Source organism: Hyperoodon ampullatus (assembly GCF_949752795.1).
Source record: "Hyperoodon ampullatus genome assembly, chromosome: 18".
In the NCBI taxonomy this organism is placed as follows: domain Eukaryota; kingdom Metazoa; phylum Chordata; class Mammalia; order Artiodactyla; family Ziphiidae; genus Hyperoodon; species Hyperoodon ampullatus.
The window spans coordinates 55,428,984-55,453,286 of record NC_136931.1 but is presented as its reverse complement, the minus strand read 5'-3'; the positions used below and the strand labels follow the sequence as shown (position 1 = coordinate 55,453,286).

The 24,303-nt window shown below is 49.5% G+C and overlaps 1 protein-coding gene across 1 annotated transcript; it reads left to right on the top strand.

The window, feature by feature from the left end:
• PLEKHA4 (pleckstrin homology domain containing A4) lies at positions 1–23,895 on the top strand. Its single transcript, XM_079723462.1, has 20 exons — positions 1–14; positions 596–685; positions 1,944–2,051; positions 3,776–3,852; positions 3,972–4,068; positions 4,219–4,328; positions 4,914–5,123; positions 5,486–5,765; positions 6,400–6,474; positions 7,460–7,507; positions 7,629–7,709; positions 7,869–8,018; positions 9,305–9,403; positions 11,031–11,171; positions 12,466–12,565; positions 12,637–12,713; positions 20,374–20,535; positions 22,557–22,615; positions 23,025–23,137; positions 23,439–23,895. Exons 2-20 carry the CDS (start codon positions 602–604, stop codon positions 23,699–23,701), a joined length of 2,334 nt encoding a protein of 777 aa, XP_079579588.1. The 5' UTR covers positions 1–14; positions 596–601; the 3' UTR covers positions 23,702–23,895.
• The last annotated feature ends 408 nt before the right edge of the window (positions 23,896–24,303 follow it).

The window sequence follows — 24,303 nt, the reverse complement described above, 5'->3', positions numbered from 1 at the left end:
GTGTGGATGAGCAGGTGAGAACTGAGGGCTGGGAGAGGCATCCCCTAAGGGGCAGAGGAGGAGGGGGACTGTGCCTGGGTGTCCCAGCTTCCACGCTGCCCTCTTGTGCTCTCTGTCCTTGGGACCCCAGAGCTGGTAAGTTCCCTGGCTGGGCTGGGAGGGAGGAGCTGCCTGGGTGCACTTTCCTGGTGCCCGGGTCTCAGTGGGGATGTTCTGGGGGTGCACGTGGGAGGGCAGGAGACAGGTAGCTGGGGGGCAGCTGGAAAGAGACAGGGAATGGGGGCTCTTGAGCACAGAGAGGGTCAAATTCCTGGCCAGTGTGCGGGGGGGGGGCAAGAATAAAGGGGCTCCTATTCTCTGTCTCTGGCTGCAGACAGCTGCCCCCTCCCCGCAGCTGCCAGTGCCGCCCACCTCTCTTGGCATCACTATTGGTATGCGGTCCCGGGCCAGGGCCTCCCCCAGTTCCCCCAGGCCCCAAACAACAGGCTCTTTCTCCTCAGCCTCCTCCGACCTGCAAGCCCCTGACCCTGTCTCTGTCCCCAGCCGGGTCATCTGCAGAGAGGCACACACAGCCCCTTTTTTTTCTCTCCCCAAGCCCTTGATGGAGGAAGGCAGACCTCGGAGCAGCCTCAGCCTGGCCAGCAGCGCCTCTACCATTTCCTCGCTCAGCAGCCTGAGCACCAAGGTTCGAGCTTCTTGGTGGGGCTGGTGAGGGGAGGGGGTGCTCTGGGCTGCCCCATCCTCCTGTTTCCGAACCCTGGTTTCGGTGCCACCCGAGGGACTCTGATTGTCAAAAGCAAGGATCTTTAGCAATGGGGTGTGCCGAGCCTAGCAAGGTCCGAAATTTCCCACCCGCCACAGCTAGGAATTCAGAGGCACTCCCAGCTGTCCCCACCCCTTGTATTTTCCTAATTCGAAGCCAGAGTAACAACCCTGCTTAACTCTGGTTGCTAAGATAAGGCCACTCCCCAGCCATGACCGCCCCTCTCCCCAGCCAGGAACTCAGTGGCTACTCTTATTAGGACTGAGAAATCCGTGTCCTGTCTCTTGCCATCCCATCTACCCAGTTCTGAAATCTGATAAAGGAAAGACCCTTCTCCAACAATAAATATGCCCCATGTGGCCTGAGATTCTTGCATCCCAAATCATCACCCCAGCCCAAAGTTCAGTCGTGACATTCATTTCCTTGTCCTCCAGGCATTCCCCTGACTCATTTCTAGCTTCCCAAGTTCAGATTCTGTAGATTTGAACCTGACCTGGATCAGCATCATCACCAAGGAGGGGCATCTTGTGGGAATCTGGCCATATGGGTGCCTGTGGACAGGAGAGGGAGGCCCATCTACTGGGATGAAGGGATTTGGAGCCCCCACCACCACCCTGGACGTGATCGCTAAGGAATGTCTTTCCTTGGCACTGAGGTATCCTTTGATTCCAGCTGACCCATCACTAGGGACTCAGCACAGAGGTCCTTCCTGATTGTGGGGACCTCCTAGGCAGTATTGCCATCTCGGGTCCCAGAGGCTCTACTACATCTCTGGCTCTGGTGGCCAAGAGCATCCTCTCCTTGGCAGTGGATCCTTGATTCCCAAATTCCCTCCACAGTGGCCAGTAGCCTCTTCCTTGCCTCCAGACACCTCCCTCCACACATGTAAAGTGTCTGTCAACTCTGCACTATGCACATGCAATTCTCACCCCCAAACTCAGCTCCCTCTTTATTTATTTATTTTTTAATCTCAGTTCCCCGACCAGGGATTGAACCCAGACCACAGCAGTGAAAGCGCCGAGTCCTAACCATTAGGCAGCCAGGGAACTCCCTCAGCTCCCTCCTTGACCCAGTTTCTAAAGGCAGCCGAGGAGGGCCTCGGGTTGCCTGAGTCCCACTGCGCCGCCTCCCCAAGTCCATCCCAGGGCCATGTTCACTTCTGTCCTCCTTGTCTCTTCAGAAGTCCACCCGGGCGGTAAGCAAGGTGCATGCCTTCGGGAAGAGGGGCAATGCGCTCAGGAGGGACCCTAACCTCCCCGTGCACATCCGAGGCTGGCTTCATAAGCAGGTAGAGTGAGCGCAAGAAGGGAAAGGACACTCCAAGTGATGTTAGAGGCTGTGCCCCTGGCTGTCCACTGTTTCTCTCCTTCCAAGTCTTCTCCAAATATATTTTTTTGATCATTGCTTCCTCCCTTATTCTGTCGTTTCTTTCATTCATTCATTCATTCATTCAATGACCACTTTTTTTCCCATAAATTTATTTCTGCTTTATTTTATTTTGGGCTGCATTGGGTCTTCGTTGCTGCGCGCGGGCTTTCTCTAGTTGCGGCGAGCGGGGGCTACTCTTCGTTGCGGTGCGCGGGCTTCTCACTGCAGTGGCTTCTCTTGTTGAGGAGCACGGGCTCTAGGCACGCGGGCTTCAGTAGTTGTGGCTCGCGGGCTCAGTAGTTGTGGCGCACGGGCTTAGTTGCTCTGCGGCATGTGGGATCTTCCCGGACCAGGGCTCGAACCCGTGTCCCCTGCATTGGCAGGCGGATTCTTAACCACTGTGCCACCAAGGAAGTCCAATGACCACTTCTTGAACATTTACAATGTGCCAAGCCCTGGGTCACATACCATGCAAATAAGACAAATAAGTATCTACCTACATTCAAAATGGGGGTGGGACAGGGATGGATAATAAATTAGTATATAACAAGTGGACTAAATGATTTCGGATGGTGGGAAATGAAGCACTGTGAAGAAATAACGCAGGAGAATGTGCTGGAAAGTGGCTGAGGGATGAGAGCTACTTTTGACTGTTGGTCGGGGAAGGCGTCTCTGAGATGACATTTGAGCTGAGAATTATAAATCAAGAAGAAGCCCATTGTATTAAGATCTGGGGGGCAGAGGGAATCTGAAAGCAAAGGGCCCTGCAGCGGGCCAAAGTTTGGTGTCTGGAGCAAGCCAAGGTGAGAGAGAGGAGGGGCGGCGGGGTGGCAGGGCGAGTTTCTCTAAGTGGGGTCCCAGACCAGCAGCACCAGCAGCACCCGGGAACTTTCTAGAAATGCAAAGTGTCAGCTCCCACCTCAGCTCTACTGACTGGAGAACTCTGGGGATGGGACCCAGGAATCTGTGTTTTCATGAGCCCTCCTGGTGATTCTTATGTGCACCCAAGTTTTAGATTCCCTGTAAACCAGCAAATTAGGGTAAGGAACTTGAGATTTATTCTAAGTGGGACGGGAAGCTCTGTTTTGAGCAGGGGACTCACATGGTCTGATTTATAATTTTAAAAGATCATGCTGCTTCTGTGGGAATGGATTCAAGAAGAGAAGAGGGGCACAAGGTTAGAGATGGAGCAGTTCTGGAAGAGGCGATGGGGAGATGCAGGATTCAGGGTATGGCTCAGCATCACCTTCCTGGCCTCTCTGTGTCTCACACTCCATAGTGATCGGGCCAAGTCTTCCTATATAAAGCCGCTGCCCGTGTGTGGTACAGTATCTGTCCTAATCTTCCTGTAACTTCTCAATCCCCAATTGACCCGTGAGGAAAAAATGAGGTTTCTAGTGGGGAAATGACTTGCTTAAGGGCACAGTTTGAAAGTGGTGGAGCTAAGAGTCAAACTCAGGTCCACCTGTGTCCAGAATTGATGTCCTCTCAACTGCAGCCCACTGGTTTCCAGTTCTCCATCTGAATCTATTGCACCAAACATGTGTCTCTGCGCCTCTCCTTTCTTTGGGTCTTTGGCCCCAAGTGTCACTGTCTCCATCTCCTTTTTTCCCTCCCCCCTCTATTGCCACTCTGTCTCTCCAGGACAGCTCCGGGCTCCGGCTCTGGAAACGCCGCTGGTTCGTCCTCTCTGGCCATTGCCTCTTCTATTACAAGGGTCAGTGCCCCAGCTGGCATGGGGGTGGGCGGGCCCCCCTCCCACCCACCCTCCCTTTCCTCTAGCCTCTTGACCTCTAGATCCCTGTGTGACACTTGACCCCAGCCTGTCTTTTGCAGACAGCCGCGAGGAGAGCGTCCTGGGAAGCGTCCTGCTCCCCAGCTACAGTATCAGGCCAGATGGTCCAGGAGCCCCCCGAGGCCGGCGCTTCACCTTCACCGTGAGTCCATCCAACCCCCATGGGCACTAAGGCACTAGGCGATGGGGGCAGGCATGGAGCATCCATTACTGGAGATAAAGACCAGGGTCCATGGCATCCTTCTTTTTAGAGGGCCCGGCGGCCGGGTCCTCCAGCTTTCTCTTCCCGCAGGCGGAGCACCCGGGCATGAGGACCTACGTTCTGGCGGCTGACACGCTAGAGGACCTGAGGGGCTGGCTACGGGCACTGGGGCGGGCCTCCCGCGCGGAGGGGGACGATTGGTGAGTATAAGTACAGGCCACGCCCCTGACACTCTACCTCCAGTCTGGGTCCTGCAAATTATCCGGCTAACCCCTCCCCTTAAGGCCCTGCTCTCTTCAGTGTCCAATCACTATTCTTCTAGCTATGGAAACTCCGCCCTTCAGGCCCCACGTCCAGGGGACTTCATCTCCAATCAGCAAAGAGTCTCTCTCTTGTAAGCTCCGCCCACCGTTTTGTCCATCAATATTGCTCGCTCTCTAACTGGCTCCCGCAGAAGTCTCCACCCCCTGAGGCTGCCACCTAAAAAATGTCAGATTAAAAAAAAAAAGGAAGGCTCCAGGCTCTGTCTGCCTGCCCCAATTTTCAGGCTGGAGACGCATAGTCTAGGGCATTGGGCCCAGCGACCTGGATGGACCTTGTGGCCCTGCACAAGTCACTTCCAACTCGGGCCTCAGTCTCCCCATCTGCAAAATGGGGAAAACAATTTACAGTGCACTACCTCCCCTTTTTTCTTTGTAGGTTCCTGTGTCCTTATCTGTAAAATGGGAATAAGGGCTGTTATAAAGTTCAAAGGAGTGATGTCTTTTTCTGTGTCCACTCGTTAGTGGGCAACCCAGGTCATCTGCACGTCCCCAGACTGGGGAGGGCCCTGGCGGCCCCGGTGGTCCCCCAGAGGTGAGCAGAGGGGAAGAGGGGCGCGGCTCAGAATCACCGGAGGTGGCTCGTCTCTCCAGAGGTCGTGGCCGGCTGCTCACTCCCAGCCCCATGGCTGACCTCCAATCTGGACCCCGAATTCGGAGGACAAGGAGCCCAGAGTGAGTTGGACGAGGGAGTCTGGGACGAGAAGTTTCTATGGGGCTGAGCTTCAGAGGAAATGCTGTGGGCGTGGCCGAAGGGCGGGGCTGGGACTGATTAGGGGAGTGACTTAGTGCTTTCTCACTAATGTGTGTGACTTGCTGGGTTCTTGTGGGGTCAGTGCCTGTCGGGGAGAAGTCTTAAGGAGGGGATACCACAAAGAGGGAAATTACTCAGGATCTGGCTACTAGAGGAGGGTTCTACTCCAGAGGGACAGTGAGACACCCTGAAGGGAGACACATCTTTGAGGCTGGCTCGATGGGTAGTGGGATGAGGGGGCTCTAGTTGACGCAGCTCGCCTATTATTCTCTCTTCCCTACAGCCTGTTCACACCCTTCTCTCGCCCTCCCTCCCCTCTGAGCCTCCCCCGGCCCCGTTCTGCTCCTGCACGCAGACCCCCTCCCTCCTCTGGAGACACAGCACCTTCTGCCAGACCCCATACCCCCTTGAGTCGCATCGATGTCCGGCCTCCCCTGGATTGGGGCCCCCAGCGCCAGACACTCTCCAGGCCCCCCACTCCCCGACGAGGACCCTCCTCCGAGGCTGGGGGAGGAAGGGACCCCAGGAGTCCCCAGCACTGGAGTCAGGAGGCCAGAACACCGGTGAGCAGAGGTGATGGGGAGAGGGACTAAATCTCCCATTTGGCCATGGGGCTGTCTTTCCAGGCTGTTCTCTAGGCCACTGGCCCCGGGTATCATGGGGATTGTAGTTCAGCATAATCACAGCTGGGTTCAGGTGTGAAAGGGAGAGTGAACTTTAACTCCCATGAATTCTCAGGGCTCTCCTCAGGCTGGTCTTTGGCCATTACTCCTTAAGCATTATGGAGATTGTAGTCCAGAATACTCTCCTCTAGGACAATGCTGTGAGAGGTAGCGTGGATTGCATCTGCCTTGTGTCTCCAGTTTATCTTTCCAAGTTGGTCACCTACTATTTCCTCTGAGCATCATGGGACTGTAGTCCAGAAAATCCACAGCTAACCACGAATGTGAGAGTGAGAGTAGACTGCAACTTCCATTGGTCCCTGGGACAGTTTTGCCAGGCTTTCCATTTATTATCATTCGCAGTGTCCCCACAGTGGCACACAGCTGGAGAGCAGATAGTTGAGGAAGTTCTGGGGGCCCAGTTCTGAACCTCAAAGAGTCTCCTAAGGCACTGCAATTCCGGACACATCCATTCTAATGTTTGTTACTAAGACATGCCAATTTCTAAACACCTCTATATCAGTATTCCTCCCAGGCCCCCTCTGGCTCCTCCACATATCTCCAGCTCCCTCCGAGGCCTCCTGGGACCCGGGCTTCCATGGTTTTATTGGTAGGTATCCTGGGGCACCTTGAATCTGCCAGAGCCCCCTCCCTTGCTTTCTTTGCTATGGTGAATGTCATCTCCTGGACTAGTGTGCCTAGAGAAAACTGGGTATTTCAAGGTGCCTGGATATATATTAGTTTCCTAGGGCTGCTGAAAACTGGGTGGCATATATGTATAGAATATCTCTCCATTCATTCATGTAATTTTCTAGGTGTGTCATTTGAGTTTTTCCATAGAGATTTTGTGTGCTATTAGTTAAGGTAATTAAGGTAATTCCTAAATTCCTGATAGTTTTTTGGGTTTTTTTGGCCACGCTGTGTGGCTTGAGGGATCTTAGTTTCCTGACCAGGATTTGAACCCAGGCCACTGGCAGTGAGAGCACCGAGTCCTAACCACTGGACCACCAGGGAATTCCCTACTGATAGTTTTTATAGTTATCTGAATGGTATATTCTTCTTTTTTAAAAAATATTTTCTAGTTATTGATGGTGTAAAGATATGCTATTAATGTTTGTAACTTCATTTTACACCTGGCATCCTTGCCGAATTCTCTTATTTATTCTAATAATATTTTTATGCTATTGTTCTTTGGAGGGTAGATGAGCACATCATCTATAAATAATGATGTTTTTATCATTCCCCTTCCTATCCTTACACTTTTATTCTTTTTCTTATCTTATAGCATTGGTCAAGATCTCTAATAGTGTGTAAAACTGTAACAGTGGTAGTGAGCATCCTTATTTTATTCTCAGTCATAAAGGAACTCTCTAAGTCTTCTCCATTCCTTACTTATTTGCTATAGCTATTTGGTAGCAAAGACCACTTCCTAAAGCCAAAAGTCTGGCAATTGGTCTATTGAGGTTTGCTAAAGCTTGGAACAAAGCTAATAAGGACAGGGATGTCTGTTAGTAGCAACAAGGCTCAGCTCAGTGCTGAGCTACAATAAGGACCTGTTTGGGCATGTGACCTCCAACTTTTCTCTTTCTCCTCAGCCAGGTCCCCCTCTAGACTCAACCTTCCACCAAAGCTTGGAGACAGATGTAAGTTCTCCTGATCGAACCCTTACTGAGTTCCCAGAGCTGGGGAGAGAATGTTTAAATTGTGGGTCAGGGGGAAGAGCCAGATCTGGTCCATAAATAGCTCCTGTCCTCCTTTCTCCAGACTCTGTTGACCAAGTTGTGTGGGCAGGACCGGCTCCTGAGGAGGCTGCAGGAGGAGATAGATCAGAGGCAGGAGGAGAAGGTACAGGGCTCTGGGACAGGGGAGGGGCATCTGGCCTCTCGACCTGCCTTTAGCCCATCCTGATCCCCAGCATACCCAAGGATATGGGAAGACACCTTTTCTCTCTTCCTGAGGCTGGGGGTGGTTTCAGAAGTCTAACCATCTTCCCTTTCGCTGCAGGAGCAGCTAGAAGCAGCCCTGGAATTGACTCGACAGCAGCTGGGCCAAACAACCAGGGAGGCTGCAGCTCCTGGGAGGGCTTGGGGGCGCCAGCGCCTCCTGCAGGACCGACTAGTCAGTGTGAGGGCCGCTCTTTGTCACCTGACCCAGGTGAGCATCTGGGAAGGGGCATACCTCCAAGGAGACCCCAGGATTCTACAGGTTGTTACTAAAGGGAACTTGCCCCCAAAGGCTCTTGGGAAGGTGGTTCTTGCGAATCCCCCCAATTTTAAGCCAATGATCTTGACATTCCTAGAGAGTGAGGGGCAAGCAGCCAGGAAACAGTAGTATTTAATTTAGCCATTTAAGGGGGAGGTTTCTGTGTTTTTTTTGAGATAGATTTAGTTTCCAGTCTAGTAAGTTCTTTTTTATTTATTTATCTTTGGCTGCATTGGGTCTTCATTGTTGCGCGAGGGCTTTCTCTAGTTGTGGCGAGCGGGGGCTACTCTTCGTTGTGGTGCACGGGCTTCTCGTTGCGGTGGCTTCTCTTGTTGCAGAACACGGGCTGTAGGCTCACGGGCTTCAGTAGTTGTGGCACGCAGGCTCAGTAGTTGTGGCACACGGGCTTAGTTGCTCCACGGCATGTGGGATCTTCCCGGACCAGGGCTCGAACCCGTGTTCCCTCCATTGGCAGGTGGATTCTTAACCACTGTGCCACCAGGGAAGTCCCAAGGGGGCGATTTTGATATGGACTTCCTGGCTTTGAATCTCAGTTTCCACTCATAGTTGCTGTGTGACCTTAGAGAATTTACTTAATCCCTCTGGGCCTTAGATGCCTCTCATATAAACTTGAGATAATAAAAATAATATTTACTTCATAGGGCTATTGTGAAGTTTTCATAAATATATGTAAATGAAGGAATGTTTAACACTTTTGTACCTAGTATATGGTAAGCAATACTTGTGTTAGCTGTAATTACTACTATCTGTAAAATGGAGACATTAATAGTGCCTACCTCAAAAGAATTAAATGAGAGCTAAGAACAGTGCCTGGCACATAGTAAGTGCCAAATAAATGTTAGCTGCTCTTGTTATTTGTATTGGCAAGGAAGTTTCTGCTGCCCAGGGGTGTATAGGTCTCGTGGTCTTGTCTGTTTCAAGAATTCATTAGATCTGTAGACTCTGCCGCCCTAGAGGAGTGCAGAGGTAATCCTGAAGATTCAGGGAAAGCTGTTATTTGTCTACACTAGCAGTTCATTGGAATGGCAGGTTCAGTACAGACTCTGGGGTTCCCAGTAGTCTGAGCAAAGAGGCCCTTGGGACTTGCAGTCCATATACCCCCCAGGGCACCTGGGGCCAGGCCACCCTTCCTTCTGCTAATCTAGGAAAAGATGGATTGGGGAAGATCTGGTGGGAGGGCATGTTAACTCTCTGTCTCCCCCTTTCTGGGACCTGAGGAGCGAGAGCGGGTTTGGGACACGTACAACAGCCTGGAACAGGAGCTGAGCACCTTGAGAGAGACCCTTGAGTACTTGCTGCACCTCGGGTCCCCCCAGGTACACCCCTGCCCCAAGCCCGCAAGCCCCACCCTGCACTCCAAGATCACTTGGAAATCCTTTTGGCATTTAAGCCCCTCCCACAGAATCAAAGCCCCTCCCATGTTATCTTTAGCCCCTCCCCCTCTGCCTTTTCCTTTCATTTAAAACCCAATAATTAAGACAGTGCCCTTAATTTCAAGACCTATCTTCAGATTCGGAACTACCGCCCCATCTGGTTCTAAATCTCTCCTCTTACTTTGAAGCCCTACCCTTGGGGTCAAAACTCTGCCCCTCAGCCCTGTCCCATCCTGCAAGTTCATCTCTTGCATTCTGCATCCTGACTTGCACTTTTAAATTTATCCTCTGGAGGCTCCAGTTCTAAATCCAATCCCTTAGTTCAAGCCCCACTCCTGAAGCCCCATTGCTTGGCCTCAGACCCATGTCTTCATTCTAAGCCTAGCAATAGAGTTTCTAAATCATATACCTTCAACTAAAAATTCTGGCTTTTAGTATTAAATGCGTACTCACAGGTTTAAGCCCCACCCTCTTCATACTAACCCCCTCCCACTTCCTCCTAAAATCCACCCCTCAACGCTAATCCCCCACCTACTGGTGTTAGATATTCCTCAGCACCAGCAATATATGAAAAGAACAATACATCACAACCAAATTAGGCTTATTACAGGAATGCAAGGTTAATTTAACACTTGAAAATAAGTTCATGTAGTTCACTACATTTAATAAAATAAAGAAAAAAACCCACATGGTCATCTCAATAAATGCAGGAAAAACATTTAAAAAATTTAATCCATTCATGATAAAATCTCTCAGCAAAGTAGGAATATAAATCAACTTCCTTAATCTGATAAGGCATCTATAAGAAACTTAAACTTATAGCAAACATTATTGTTGGCGGTGAAATGTTGAAAACTTTTCCCCAATATTTGGAATAAGACGATGTCTGCTATGGCCAGTTCTAATCAGTATTGTCCCAGGGATCCTAGGCAGTACAAGGGAGTCTGAGACATAAATCAAAGGTATAAGGACCAAAGAGGAAGACGTAAAGCTGTTTTTATTTAAAGATGACAAAACTGTGTATGTAGAAAATCCAAAATAATCTCCAGAAAGATTGGTAGAATAAGCCAATCCAGCAAGGTAACTGAATGCAAGGATAACATGCAAAAATCAGTTGTCTTCCTGTATGCTAATAACAAACAATTAGAAAATAAATATTCATAAACAGTAGTGTTTACAATTAACATAAACAGATTAAATATCTAGGGAGAAATATAATGAAAGATATGCACGACATCTACTGTGAACGCCACAAAATGTCATTGAGAGAATGAAGACCGATATAAATGGAGAGATGTACCATGTTCGTGGATAGGAAAGACACTAATGTAAAGATATGGTCTCCCCAAATTGATTTCCCCAGTGGGGATATTCGATCCCAAGACAAATCCAGAAGGCTTTTATGTGGAGTTTGACAAGCTGACTCTAAATTCTATCTGGAAGTGCAAAAGGCCAAATGTAGACAAGGCAACCTGCAAAAACAAAGCTGGAGGACTAACACAACTGGATATCAATCAAGTCTGACTGTTTTTTCCCACCTTTGAGTAACAAATTCCTTTCCTTTCCCCAGGACAGAGCATCTGCTCAACAGCAACTGTGGATGGTGGAAGACACACTGGCAGGTCTGGGGGGCCCGCAGAAACCACCCCCCCACACTGATCCTGACTCCCCATCCCCTGCACTCCAAGGCGAGGAGTCCTCAGAGAGGGAGGTGAGACTCACTTTTTTCCCCACCCCCAGCTTCCTGTTCCATCTGCCCCTGGCCCAACTCATTACCTACTCACCTCTTTCTCTCTCCCTTGATCAGCTAACCAACCTCAGGCATGTATCCTAAGCTCTGGAAGCCTTTGTTTTCTTATTCGTTATACTATGATCATTGTCCAGTGGTGTGCTGGACCCAGTTCCCAACACCTCCCAAGGTCCAACTGCCTGCATCTCTTCTCAACTCCACATTCAGTGATGTCATATTGGTAGCTTGAAATTGACCATGGTGGGAGTAGTTACACCGTGGAAACTGGCAAATGCTACAAACCAGGGCTCTTTTCTCCCAGAGGGCATTTGTTAAACATTTACCAGACACCGCTGATCTTAACCCCTACCTTGCAGGGTACTGTGAGAAGGAGAAACTGTGACTAGAATGTGCCTGACATAGAGTAAGCTGTCAGGAATCAGGAGCCACAATGGTTGTAGGTGATCATCAGATCATGTATCCGGGAAACCTGGGTTTAGATCTCAGCTTTGCTATCTTTGTGACATCAGTCATTGACCTCATTCTCTGAGCCTCAGTTTCCCCATATATCAAATAGGGATAATAATAGCTGTCTCGTAGATTTACCGAGGGGATTCAATGAGATAATGCTGGTAAAGTACTTAGCACCGTGCCAGAGGCATAATCATTATAAAACATCACATGTATAATGCCCTGCCATGTGCCAGGCACTGTTCTAAGTACCTTACATGTATTGATTCAGTCCTTATATCAGGTACTCCCCTGGTGGTCCAGTGGTAAAGAATCCGCCTTACAATGCAGGGGACGCAGGTTTGATCCCTGGTCAGGGAACTAAGATCCTGCATGCCATGGTGCAGCTAAGCCCTCGCACCCATGTGCCCTGGAGCCCATGTGCCCTGGAGCCTGTGCACCACAGCTAGAGAGTAGCCTGCGCGCTGCAATGAAGAGCCCACGTGCCACAAGGAAATATCCCACATGCCTCAAAGAAGATCCTGTGTGCTGCAACTAAGACCTGATGCAGCCCAAAAAAAAAAAAAAAAAAAAAGCTGTAGGTTAAAATCCTCATATCAAAAGGTGAAATATGACACAGAGAGGTAAAGTAACTTGCTCAAGGTCACACAGCAAAAAAAATGGCAGAGCTGAGGTTTGGAAACCAGATCTGGCTCCTGGTTTTCAATCTTAATCCTACTTATGCAGTGTCTCAATTGCTAAGTGCTTGAAAATGGTAATAATAGTGGTAATGATAATTATTATTCCCCTTTCCTGACCTCTCCAGAGCCTGCCTGAGTCCTTGGAACTGAGCCTACCCCGGTCCCCTGAGGCTGACTGGGGTCGGCCCCCAGGGGGCGACAGAGAGCTTGCCAGCCCTCGCTCAGGTGAGTGTCTGGAGTGGGGAGGGACTTGCTCGGCATTCCTGGGCCTCACCAGTCCCATTCTACTCCTCCAGGTCTTGGATCTCCAAGGGTCTCCCGGGCTTCCAGCCCTGAGGGTCGCCGCCCCCCTTCCCCACAGCCAGGAACCAAGGTAGGCAGTCCATCTGGCCTCCTCAGGTCCACTGTAACCCTTTGACCACCACAGGAAGGACCCCCTGTCCCCACTCTTGGGGAAACATCTGGGAGAGAAGACTTTTAAGGCCACACCCTAGAGCAGAGACAGCGAGATTTATTAAGAGTGTTGGGACTGAATTTTGTCTCTGCCACTTCTAAGCTGTGTGACTTTGGGTCAGTTATGAAATTTCTCTGCCTCCATTTTCTCATCTGCAAAATGGAGCTAATAGTGGTGTCTACCACCTAGGGCTGATGTGAAGAGTCAAAGTAGATGAATGCCCATAAAGCTTGAAAGTAGTGCCTTAGAGCAAGCACTTCATTCATTCATTCATTTATCAATCATTCATTCAATATATACTTATTAAATACCCTCTTCACTGTCTAATAAGGTAGCCAGTAGTCACATGGGGCTATTTAAATTTAAATGAAATAAAATAAAAAATTCACTCTCACTCGCTAAATTTCAAGTGTTCAGGAGACATAAGTGGCCAGTGGCTACCCTGTTGGACAGTGAAAATATAGAACATTTCCATCATTCAGGAAAGTTCTATGACAGAGAGCTGTTTAGGTGCTCAGGACCCAAACGTGAACAAGATGAGAAAAAAAATCCTTCTCTCATGAATCTGACATTCTAGTGGGAAGAGGCAGGTAATAAATAATTTACTATAAATTACTTTATATGTTCTAAGTGCTAAATAAATAAAAACAGCACGGTGAGGGGATTTGGGATACTTGGAAAAGAGGTGCAGTTGTCAATGGCTTGGTCTGGGGAGGCTTCTGGAGAGGTGATGCTTGTGCAGATACCCGGAGGAGGTAAGGGAGCAAGCCTTGGGGATGTCTGGTGGAAGAGCATTAGAGGCAAAGGGAACAGTGTTTGCAGAGGTTCCGAGGCAGAAGACTCTGGCGTGTTGGAGGAGCAGCTAGAAAGCCAGTGTGGCCGTAACCAAGTAACCGAGCAAGAGGGAGAGGGGTGCTGATGAGGACAGAGGGGTAATAGGGGCAGATCGTGCCGGGCCTTGTGGTCCAAGGTGAGGGCTTAGCTTTGACACTGGGTGAGCCCAGAGCCATGGAGTATCTGAGCAGGCACTGAGATGCTGTAAATGGGCACTGGCGCTCTCTGGCGGCCACATGGGGGCACAGACAGTGAACAAGGGCTGAGGCAGGGAACCAGGGAGAAGGTGACTGGGCTAGTCCAGCGGGGAGAGAACAGTTGTTTGCACTAGGTTAGAAAAAGTGGAGATGTCGAGACAGAGTCGGATTCTAGATATACTGGTTTTCAAACCTTGTTCAAAACCCTTGGGACCAGATGTTGTTTAAAATGCAAAGTTTTGCAGATTCTAGTAATTCGGTGCATATACTGTGTACTGTGCGTTCTATAACACCGCCTGCCATGTCTGGAGCAGCACACTTAAGCAAACACATTACCATTTCTCCAATAAAATGTATGAATATGCATACGAAATGGGATAAAAGCTATAAATAACATCACCATTTAAATGTCAAGTTAAAAAAATAGCAGTGAATTACTTAAATGGAGTCAGGGGAATAAAAATAGCTTATAAATATCAGGCGCTTTTTATTTTTTGGAGAGTTATTTATCTTTTTTGAATTTTATTTTATTTATTTTTTTATACAGCAGGTTCTTATTAGTTATCCATTTTATACATATTAGTGTATATGTGTCAATCCCAATCTCCCAATTCATCACACCACCACCACTACGCACCCATGCCACTTTTCCCCCTTGGTGTCCAGACGTTTGTTCTCTACATCTGTGTCTCAATTTCTTCCCCAGGCGCTTTTTATTTCTGAGGAAAATGTCCTGGGTTCCTGATGCCTGCGACCAGTATGCAGTTTTTGTTTTTTGATTTTTTTAAGGCGGTGGGTGGTTTATCCTTGCTCTTCACGGAGTGTGAAATTCTGTTGTTACAAGCTGTATGTAGAGATGCCACAATTTCTTTTCTAAATTAAAAAAATGTTTTCTATTGAAGTATAATTGATTTACAATGTTGTGTTAGTTTCAGGTGTACAGCAAAGTGATTCTTTTCCATTATAGGTTATTACAAGATATTGAATACAGTTCCTTGTGGTATACAGTAGGTCCTTGTTGTTTATCTATTTTATATACAGCAGCGTGTATCTTAATCCCCAATTCCTAATTTATCCCTCCCTCCCTTTTCCCCTTTGGTAACCATAATTTTGTTTTCTATGTCCATGAGTCTGTTTCTATTTTGTAAATAAGTTCATTTGTATCATTTTTCAGATTCCACATATAAGTGATATCACATGGTTTCTCTTACTTCACTTAGTATGATAATCTCTAGTTCCATCCATGTTGCTGCAAATGGCTTTATTTCATTCTTTTTTTAAAAATAGCACTTTTATTTTTTTAAATTAATTAATTATTATTATTATTATTATTATTTTTTTTTTTTGCGGTACGCGGGCCTCTCACTGTTGTGGCCTCTCCCGTTGCGGAGCACAGGCTCCAGACGCGCAGGCTCAGCGGCCATGGCTCACGGGCCCAGCTGCTCCGTGGCATGTGGGATCCTCCCGGACCAGGGCATGAACCCGTGTCCCCTGCATCGGCAGGCGGACTCCCAACCACTGCGCCACCAGGGAAGCCCCCTCGGTGACATTTTTACAGGAGCACAGAGACATTATGGAGCTCTTTGATCCACCATATACGTTTTTTTCAGAACTCCGTTTTCATCAGCTGTTACCTTAGGAAACTCATCAATTGTAATTTCTGAACTGCAGATGCTCTGCCACCCAGGTATTAAAATATTTTATATCATATACTTCTTTAGTGTTGCCAGCTGATGCTCATGATCAATGTTCTGGTCTTCGTGGAATGTTCTAGCTTGCTTCATGATCAAAGGTCATTCAGGGGCATCCAGTTACTTCCTCATGAACACAGGGTCCAGGTCTTCAGGTTTTGCCCTCTGCAGAGTTTCTCTACTTGTCATCAGTTCCTGGTGTCACTGTCCCAGTAAAACTTCTGCAACGTGTCTTTCTGTTTATGTCACATCACACCTTGAGGGTCCTATTTAGTGAGATGTCCCTGTAGAGGCTCCACAGTCCTGTTCCTGACGTGATTCTACTTTCTGAGCTCTTGGAAGTGACAGATGCTTCTGTTTCTTTTCACTCTCTTTGGGGCGATCTTTGGCTCTTTTTGACGCCTTCAGAGAGCAATTAAACTAGAAGTCATAAGTAACAAAACAAAACACAAAGCAAGAAAATTGCAGTTGACGGCAGAAGCCCGATGGGCGTGACTGAGGCGATGCCTCACAGCACGAACACTGGGTGCATATTGGCACCGATTTAGAAAAACAAATGTCAGTTTCAGATTGTTTTTGGAAATGACAGATAAGAAATTTGGGGAACTGACTTTGAAGGTGGAGCCAACAAGTTTGCCATTCTCATTGGTGCTGGGGTGGTCCTTGGCCTCTTGTAGACTGGGGTTTGTCCAGCCACTGGGGTTCCTGAACTGAATCAGGCCAGATCCCAGGCATCAGGAACCGCAGACACAAGCACTATCAGAACAGGCGGAGGCGTGTGCTGAGATAGGGAAAGCACGAGGGGTTGGGGGCCTTCAGGGGACAGCTCCCAGGCAGCCTGGGCATGTTGAGGATGGCTTCCTGGAGGCAGACAGACCTTGAAGATTGAATTAGAACAGCTCCCAGGCAGCCTGGGCATGTTGAGGATGGCTTCCTGGAGGCAGACAGACCTTGAAGATTGAATTAGAATTTATCCCTGGCAAAGCAGGGAAGCAGCTAGTGCAAATGTCCAGACTGAGGTGGGGATTTAGGAAGCCAGGGCTTCTGCTAACCTACAGAATGCCTTTTTGTGAATTAGAGTCAGGCTCCCCCTTCTGCGTGGATGGAACCTGGCATGGTCAATGGAGGGCTTAGCCCTTGGGCAGTGAGCAACCCATACAACCGCACATGGTCACTTGGGAGCACAGAGCTCTGACCTCTGGAATGCCATCTGCCAACTGCAGGGTTGTTCAGTTCAGGTCCACGAATTCCTCAGACCCTTCTTGACTGCCAGGCTCTACAAGGCGAGGTCCCCAGACCAGTCTCTGTTTTCAAGGACCTACTCTTCTGAGTTTGCCATGTAGTGAATCTCTGCATCACAACCCCTATTTTTCTGTGGCTTCCCCCATCCTGAAACTGGCAAAGGGGTCCTGCAGGAAAAGTATGGCTGATGGACTTGGCAGGACCACTCCGATGCCCACTAAGCCATCAGCAGATGACCAATCCAAGTAGAGTGTCAAGAGCAGTTGCTATCTCCCCTTCTCCCTAAACTTTGGCCAGTGCAGGAAGAAATCACGAATTCCCTTATTTGCTCATCATACTGGTCTTCTAGGGACCAGCCCCTGTGGAAGGTGTTGGGGGCACCCTGCCATGAATTAGTCCTGATGCTGGAGTCTGATGGGGGAGAGGCATGAATGCAATCCTTATACACATCCGACAGAGCTGAGCCATTTCATAGGGGGACTCAGAGCATTGGGAAGCCTTTTAAAGGTTAGGTAAGGTGAGTCTGGATGAATGAAAAAAGTTTGGCCATGCAGGAAACAGTACTCCAAACAGGGAACAGGCTATGTACGCAAAGGTACGGAGGGGATAAAGAAGCTGCAGCTCTGTATCGGAAACAAAGCTGAATTTATTACTTGCTTAAGCAAGACAGACCTCTTGTAAGATACAGTCGCTCTGAGCAAAGCGGAGAGCAGATGTCATATGGCGTAGAGCTCGGAAACCGGTGGACTTTCGGGTTTAGGAGTTGTTCGACCTTAAGATGCGGAAGCTTTGTGTCTGTTGTTGATTGGCTGATTTTCAGAAACGCGGGGCCATCGTTGATTGGTTGGCTTTCAGGAGCGCGGTTCCTGGGATGCCAGTTACGATTGCTTGTTCGAATAGGTGGTGGTGTTTTTTCGCCCCTCCTTGGCAGTGCCACGCGGCATGCGGGATCTTAGCTCCCCGACCGGGGACGAAACCTGTGCCCCCTGCAGTGGAAGCGCGGAGTATTAACCGACGGACAGCCAGGGACATCCCCTCGAATAGGTTTAGAAGCATTTTTGGTGCTTCCTTATTATCCGTGGAAACCAAGTAATCAATCTGTCCTTTCTTAGGAGGAGAGGAACTTTATTCTTAGTGGTGTGTATAAAGGACATGGATTGTTGGAGCTGCGCCGAATAACACTTGATCTTGGGAATGGCTCCTCCCTCAGCCGTACCGCGGCCAGCATCCAGGTGTGGTGTATAAGGTTCTAGGTATTTCAGAGCCGATCAAGGAAAATATGACCACTAGGTGGCAGTAGCACACAGAGCTTTAGTTGGTCCACACTGACAGATTTGCCTGTGGGAAAAGTCCCTCACAGCATGAGACCCTCCAGCGGTTACTGCTTGGGGGCCACTGCCCAGGAAGAGGTGGGCAGGACAAGGGAACTCCCTGGAGAGAAGGAGATTAGAGAAGGGACTTAAGGGTCTAGGTGATGTGCTTAGCCGCACAGAGGGGAAATCTCTGGGTCAGAGAGCTCCTAAGGGCAGCAGCCTGTTGGGGGCTTTTTTTGTTTGTTTGTTTTGGCCCCGCCGCGAGGCATGCGGGATCTTAGCTCCCCGACCAGGGATGAAACCCCCTGCCCCCTGCAGTGGAAGCGCGGAGCCCTTAAAACCACTGAACCGCCAGGGAATTCCCTTGTTGGGGGCTTTTTTTTTTTTTTTTTTTTTTTTTTTGCGGTACGCGGGCCTCTCACTGTCGTGGCCTCTCCCGTTGCGGAGCACAGGCTCCGAACGCGCAGGCTCAGCGGCCATGGCTCACGGGCCCAGCCGCTCCGCGGCATGTGGGATCTTCGCGGACCAGGGCACGAACCCGTGTCCCCTGCATCGGCAGGCGGACTCTCAACCACTGCGCCACCAGGGAAGCCCGGTATCGGGGGGCTTTTATAGCTACAGGTTGATCTTACCTATGGCTAGCAGATGCTGGGTACAAATTCACGGAATATTCAAAGCAGGCAGGCTCTAAATGGCTAAAAATATCCGTCTACTTGAGCTATCTTTGAAACAAGCGACGTGTAAAAGTTTCAGTTTGGCCCTAGCAGGCTTTCGGGTCAGTGGTTTGGCCTGCCATGAAGAAATAAATGACATAGGGTCAATTTACAGGGACCATGATGTATCTAACAGGTGGGCATGTGACTCAGGATCGACCAAATCAGAGTCACGTAGAGTAAATTACAGTGATTGGTCCGACAATAGCAACAGATCTAAGCTGTCAGCCTAGAATGTTCTAGTTGGAGACGGCAGTGGAGAGTTCTCTCCCCACTCCCATCCCCTTCGTTTTTTGCTTAAACAATAAATTTACTGTCTTACAGTTCTGTAGGCTAGAAGTCTGAAATCAAGGTGTTGTCAGGGCCATGCTCCTTTTTTTAAAAAATTTAATTAATTTATTTATTTGGCCGCGCTGCACGGCACGTGGGATCTTAGTTCTCCGACCAGGGATCCAACCCGCGCCCCCTGCAGTGGAAGCTTGGAGCCTTAACCATTGGGCCATCAGGGAAGTCCTGGGCCATGCTCCTTCTGAAGGAGCTAGGAACGGATCCGTTCCTTGGCTTGTGGCATCATAACTTCAGTTGTCACGTGGAGTTTTCCCTAGGTGCATGTCTGTGTCCAAATTTCCCCCTTTCTGGAAGGGTAACACGTTTGCAGCTCTATTGGCCACTTTCCTGCCTGTAGCATCCCAGGTGTCTGACAGCCTTCCTTCACTTTGTCCCATCTCTGTCCCCTTCAGTTTGCCTTGGCAGCTTTTCTGCTGAGTTGGCTTACTGGATCCAAATATCATCACATGCCTAATGTCTCAGCAAATGGTTTTCCGGACACACCCTTGGTGTTCTCTTCAGAACAAACTTCCTTGCAATACACATAGGCTGCGAGTGTTCCAAATGTTCAAGTTCAAGTTCCCCTTTGATTTATCTCCGTCCTGTTGCATTTTAAGTTCTTAAGGCTGTAAGTAAGTGATCATGATCAAAGTGTCATCAGAACCATATTTCTGGTAGCTTCTGGTAAAGTTCCTTGGCTTGTGGCAGCATAACTGCAATTGGCACATGACAGTCTCCCTGTGTGTCTCTTCCCTCTGGTTTTGAGGGCGAGAGAGAGCTTGTAAAGTCCTCCCTCAGACGAACCCAAAATGATCCTCCTGACGATCTAGTTACACAATAAATCTCATTCTTCCTTTTAATGTTTTCAAAGCTGATTCAGAAGTTTTTCTTGTTTTTTTTTTTAATCACAAGCAACCCGGAGTCCTGACTACCACTGCAAAGACACTTGATCTGTCCAGGGAAGTGTGGGTGTTTGTCAGTCTGGGGCTTCGGGTTTGAACAGGGCAGCTGATGGAGTTGAGGCTGGAGAGGTGGGTAGGGACCAGGCCACAAGGGGCCTCCAGTGCCTTTGTCCTGAAAGCACTTGGGGGCCATGGAAGCACTTGAGCAGCAGAGGGACAGCCTGTGCTCTGAGTGTAGAAGTAGCCCTCGAGATCGGGGGTGAACTTATTGGGAAGGGCAAGGCAGGGGGCTGAGAGTTTCAGGGGAGAGAGAAAACGGAGGCCAAGATTGGAGTATCGCGGTGTTTCTCATCTCCCCAGGTCCCCCTGGCGCGGCCCCGGATGAGTGCTCAGGAGCAATTGGAGAGAATGCGCAGACACCGGGAGTATGGACGGCCTCTCCCTCGCCCAGCCTCCCCCCGGCTCCTCACTCTGGGGAGGACACTGTCCCCAGCCGGACGCCAGCCTGACGCAGAACAAAAAGTGAGGGAAACGGGTGGGGCGGTGAAGCAGCAGTGGGTTCTTAGTTCCTAGTTGGAGCCTCAGTTTTCCTCTCTGTAAAATGGGGATGTTTCCTTCCTCCATACCCAGAACAGGTTTCCAGATTTTACCCCGCTGTACCTGTGCTGAAATCAGCATCCTGGCTCCCTTATCGGTGGAAGACAGGGTGGGCCAGAGACAACACCTCCACCTCACCAGCGTTCTCCCTCCTCAGGGAGGGGGTGGGGGTCATGGGTCTGGATTGGAAGCCCAATTTTCCTTTTCAGTTACTATGTGTTGTCAAAGGCAAAAAAAGAAAAGAAGAAAAATTGATCAAGTAAGGAAATAGATTTTATTCATGTTATGGTGTTGGGGAGAGGACTCCAGATCCAAAGATCAGAGTGGTCCGGGCAGGATGGTATTTTTTGTTTGTTTGTTTGGTTGGTTGTTTTGGGTTTTTTTTTTGTTTTGTTTTTTGGGTTTTTTTTTGGCCATGCCATTGCGCAGTGGCTTGTGGGATTTTAGTTTCCCTGCCAGGGATTGAACCCAGGCCCTCTGCAGTGAGAGTGCGGAGTCCTAACCACTGGACCGCCAGGGAGTTCCCCATGGATGGTTTCATCTTAGACTTTTCTAGGAAGGAATTAGACAAGTGGGGTGATTTTACAGTTGGGATTGTTTTTGTAAACAGGGAGCATCTCAAGTCAGCTGAACACCAAACATTTATCTCTATGTCTAGCTAGTTTGGGGGGGACAAAGAGTTCAGCTAATCATTTATGACAAAAGGAATGTGAATTTGGAGGGTCTGTTTCTGGCCTTGTCACAGGTAAACGGGGTGGGGCGGGGGGTCATCTGTGAATCTTGTCGACGAAAATTCTATTAAAAACAAGTTAACAAGAAAAAAAGAGAATTTTATTTGAGCCAAACAGGATTATAACCTGGGAGACAGACTCTCAGAAAGCTCTGGGAACTGTTCCATGTGTTAGAAGTCAAAAGGCACACTCACATCCATTTTCCAGACAAAGGATCGTACATCAAAATGACATACTGATGGGCTTCCCTGGTGGCGCAGTGGTTGGGAATCCACCTGCCAATGCAGGGGACACAGGTTCAAGCCCTGGTCTGGGAGGATCCCGCATGCCGCGGAGCAACTAGGCCTGTGCGCCACAGCTACTGAGCCTGCGCTCTAGAGCCCACGTGCCACAGCTACTGAGCCCGCGTGCCACGGCTACTGAAGCCCACACACCTAGAACCCATGCTCCACAGCAGGAGAGGGCATAGCAGTGAGAGGCCCGCGCACCATAACAGGAGTGGCCCCTGCTCACCCCAACTGGAGAAAAGCCCAGCGCAGCAGTGAAGACCCAATGCAGCCAAAAAAAAAAAATAATAAGATAAATAAAATAAATAAATGTAAAAAATAATAATAACTTTAAAAAATGACATACTGATATTTTCACATAAAAAGTTCACCAAGGATACATAGTCTAGGGAAGAACATACAAAGCCAGCAGCAAGTCACCATGATCTCCTACAGATTTGGGAAAGAATACTGTTCTTTTAAAAAGTTACATTAGTAGTGTCGGAAGAAAGGGGGAAAAAAATGATCTTTACGATAGAGCAGGCACTGCCCTCTCTGAGGAGCTCTGGTTAATGTGTAATGCAGATGCACACTGCACATTAGGGAGGGAGGGAGGAGACTCAAGCACACAGAGAGAATTTTATGTTTAATTTTTCTTGTCCTGCCTTAAAGTAGCAATTTTACTTCATTAGTCTTATCTAAGTCATATGGAGAAGAGGGGTTCTTTGCAGTAAGCCTTTTACCAGAATGCAAAAGGGCTGGTGGTGGTGGTGGGGGGGAGGCAGGCAGTGATTTTCCGAACTCTCCTTGTTTTCCAGGAGCTCAGGTAAAGTTAAAAGTTGGCAGTGTCTTTGGGGCAGTTTTATCCCCTTTCTGAGCCCCTTCACCCTCAAAATGAGATCATGAGGACTTCCAGATGAGGAATTCTAATGCCCCAATTCCTTTGCAGCCTGTCTTGGGACACTCAGGAGCCCAGAAATGGCTTAGAAGCTCGGGGTCCTGGAGCAGGTAAGGAATTGGAGATCGGGGCAAGGAGCAGGGAAATCAGCAAAGGGGAGGAGAGTAGCATTGCTATTAATGTCTCCTGAGTACTCGTGAGTACTAAAGTACAGATCGCAGAATCTTTTAGAGACGCTTGAGTTCCTGAGGAATCAGAAAGCTCTAGTTCGCAGTGAGAACTGCAGTTCCTTGGTCGATATCAAACTCCGCCCCTCCGTCAGGAAATCTGAGAAAATTTCCGGCAACCGGACTACAAATCCCACAACGCACGCGGGCTTTTAAAAAGAGGGTCGCGCCCAGTTTAAAATCCTTTAGAGACACGTGCTAGGGACTACAACTCCCAGAAGGCCACGCGGGGCACTGTGGTCCTTACTGTACTGGCTAATTATACAAGTTCCCCAAATCTCTTTCTTTCTAGTCCAAGGAACACCACCCCTTATTTGCCGACATCCGAAGGGCACCGGGAGCGAGTTCTCAGCCTCTCTCAAGCCCTGGCCACTGAGGCGTCGCAGTGGCACCGAATGATGACAGGTGAGAATGGGCTGGGGACTTTGGGCTACTGGGTTTTAGGGAAGAGGGAGTCGGAGGCCTGGAATCGTAGGTGCTGATGGGTAGGGGTCTGAGGAATCCTTTATCTTTATGAGGAGAGAACTGGACAGGGCTTGGGAGTTCTAGATCCCAGGAAGGAGGGGCCCAGGATCCAGGAATTCTGGGTCTGGGAGAGGAGGGAGCTGGGAGGTCGGACTCCTAGGTCTAAGAGGAATGGCCTGGGGGAGTCTGGACTTCTGGGTCCCAGAGTTTGCCATTCTCATACCCCATTCGTCCTCTCCAGGTGGAAATTTGGAGTCTCGAGGAGACCCTCTTCCCCCTGCCCCGCCGCCTCCGTCAGATCCCCCGCCCCAGGTGTCTTCCCCCCCAAGATCTCCTCCAGCTGCCAATTCCCGCTCCTCGGGGTTCTCCCGCAGAGGTAGTGGGCGCGGCGCAGGCCCCGCCTCCTGGGAGGCGACGTGGGATTCCGGGATCGCCCCTCCCGCCCTAATCCAAGACGAGGGGGCGTGGCCTCTTCGAGTCACTCTGCTGCAGTCCAGCTTCTGACCCGCCTAAAAGTAGCAACCAATCAGAGAGTGAGGGCGTGGTCTGGAGGTACCTCCCGGAGATCTGGAGCCTCTCCGGGAACCTGGGGGCGTGATCTGGTCCCCTCAGGTGGCCTAGAAGGGGAGGGGTTTCTATGGCCAAAGTTTGGTTTTCCCAACACTTGTCCAGATTTGGATTAAAACTTTGAACTTTTAGTCAAGAACTTTCTGTCTGTTTGAGGTTGTTACACTGGTGTCTCTGAAGGGTAGAGCCGGAGAAATGGGCTTCTGGGCCCCGAGGGAGGAGGGGACAAGGACCTCGGACTTGTAGGTCTGAAGAAGGAGGAAGTTCGGGGTCCAGATTACTGGTTCTGAGGGAGGAGGGGGTTGGGGACCCGGATTCCTGGATCTGAAAGAAGAGAAGACTAGGGACCTGGAGTTTTGGGTCCGAGGGCAGAGGGGGCCAGACGCCAGAAATCCTGGGTTTGAGGGAGGAGGGGTTTGGGGATCCGGACCTCTGGGTCTGAGGGAGGACGGGGCTGGGAGAAACCTTCCAGGCTTCTGGCTTTCCTGGCAACGCCCCCCAGGGCCGGGCTTCCAGGATCCAGCCCCTATTTACCGTTC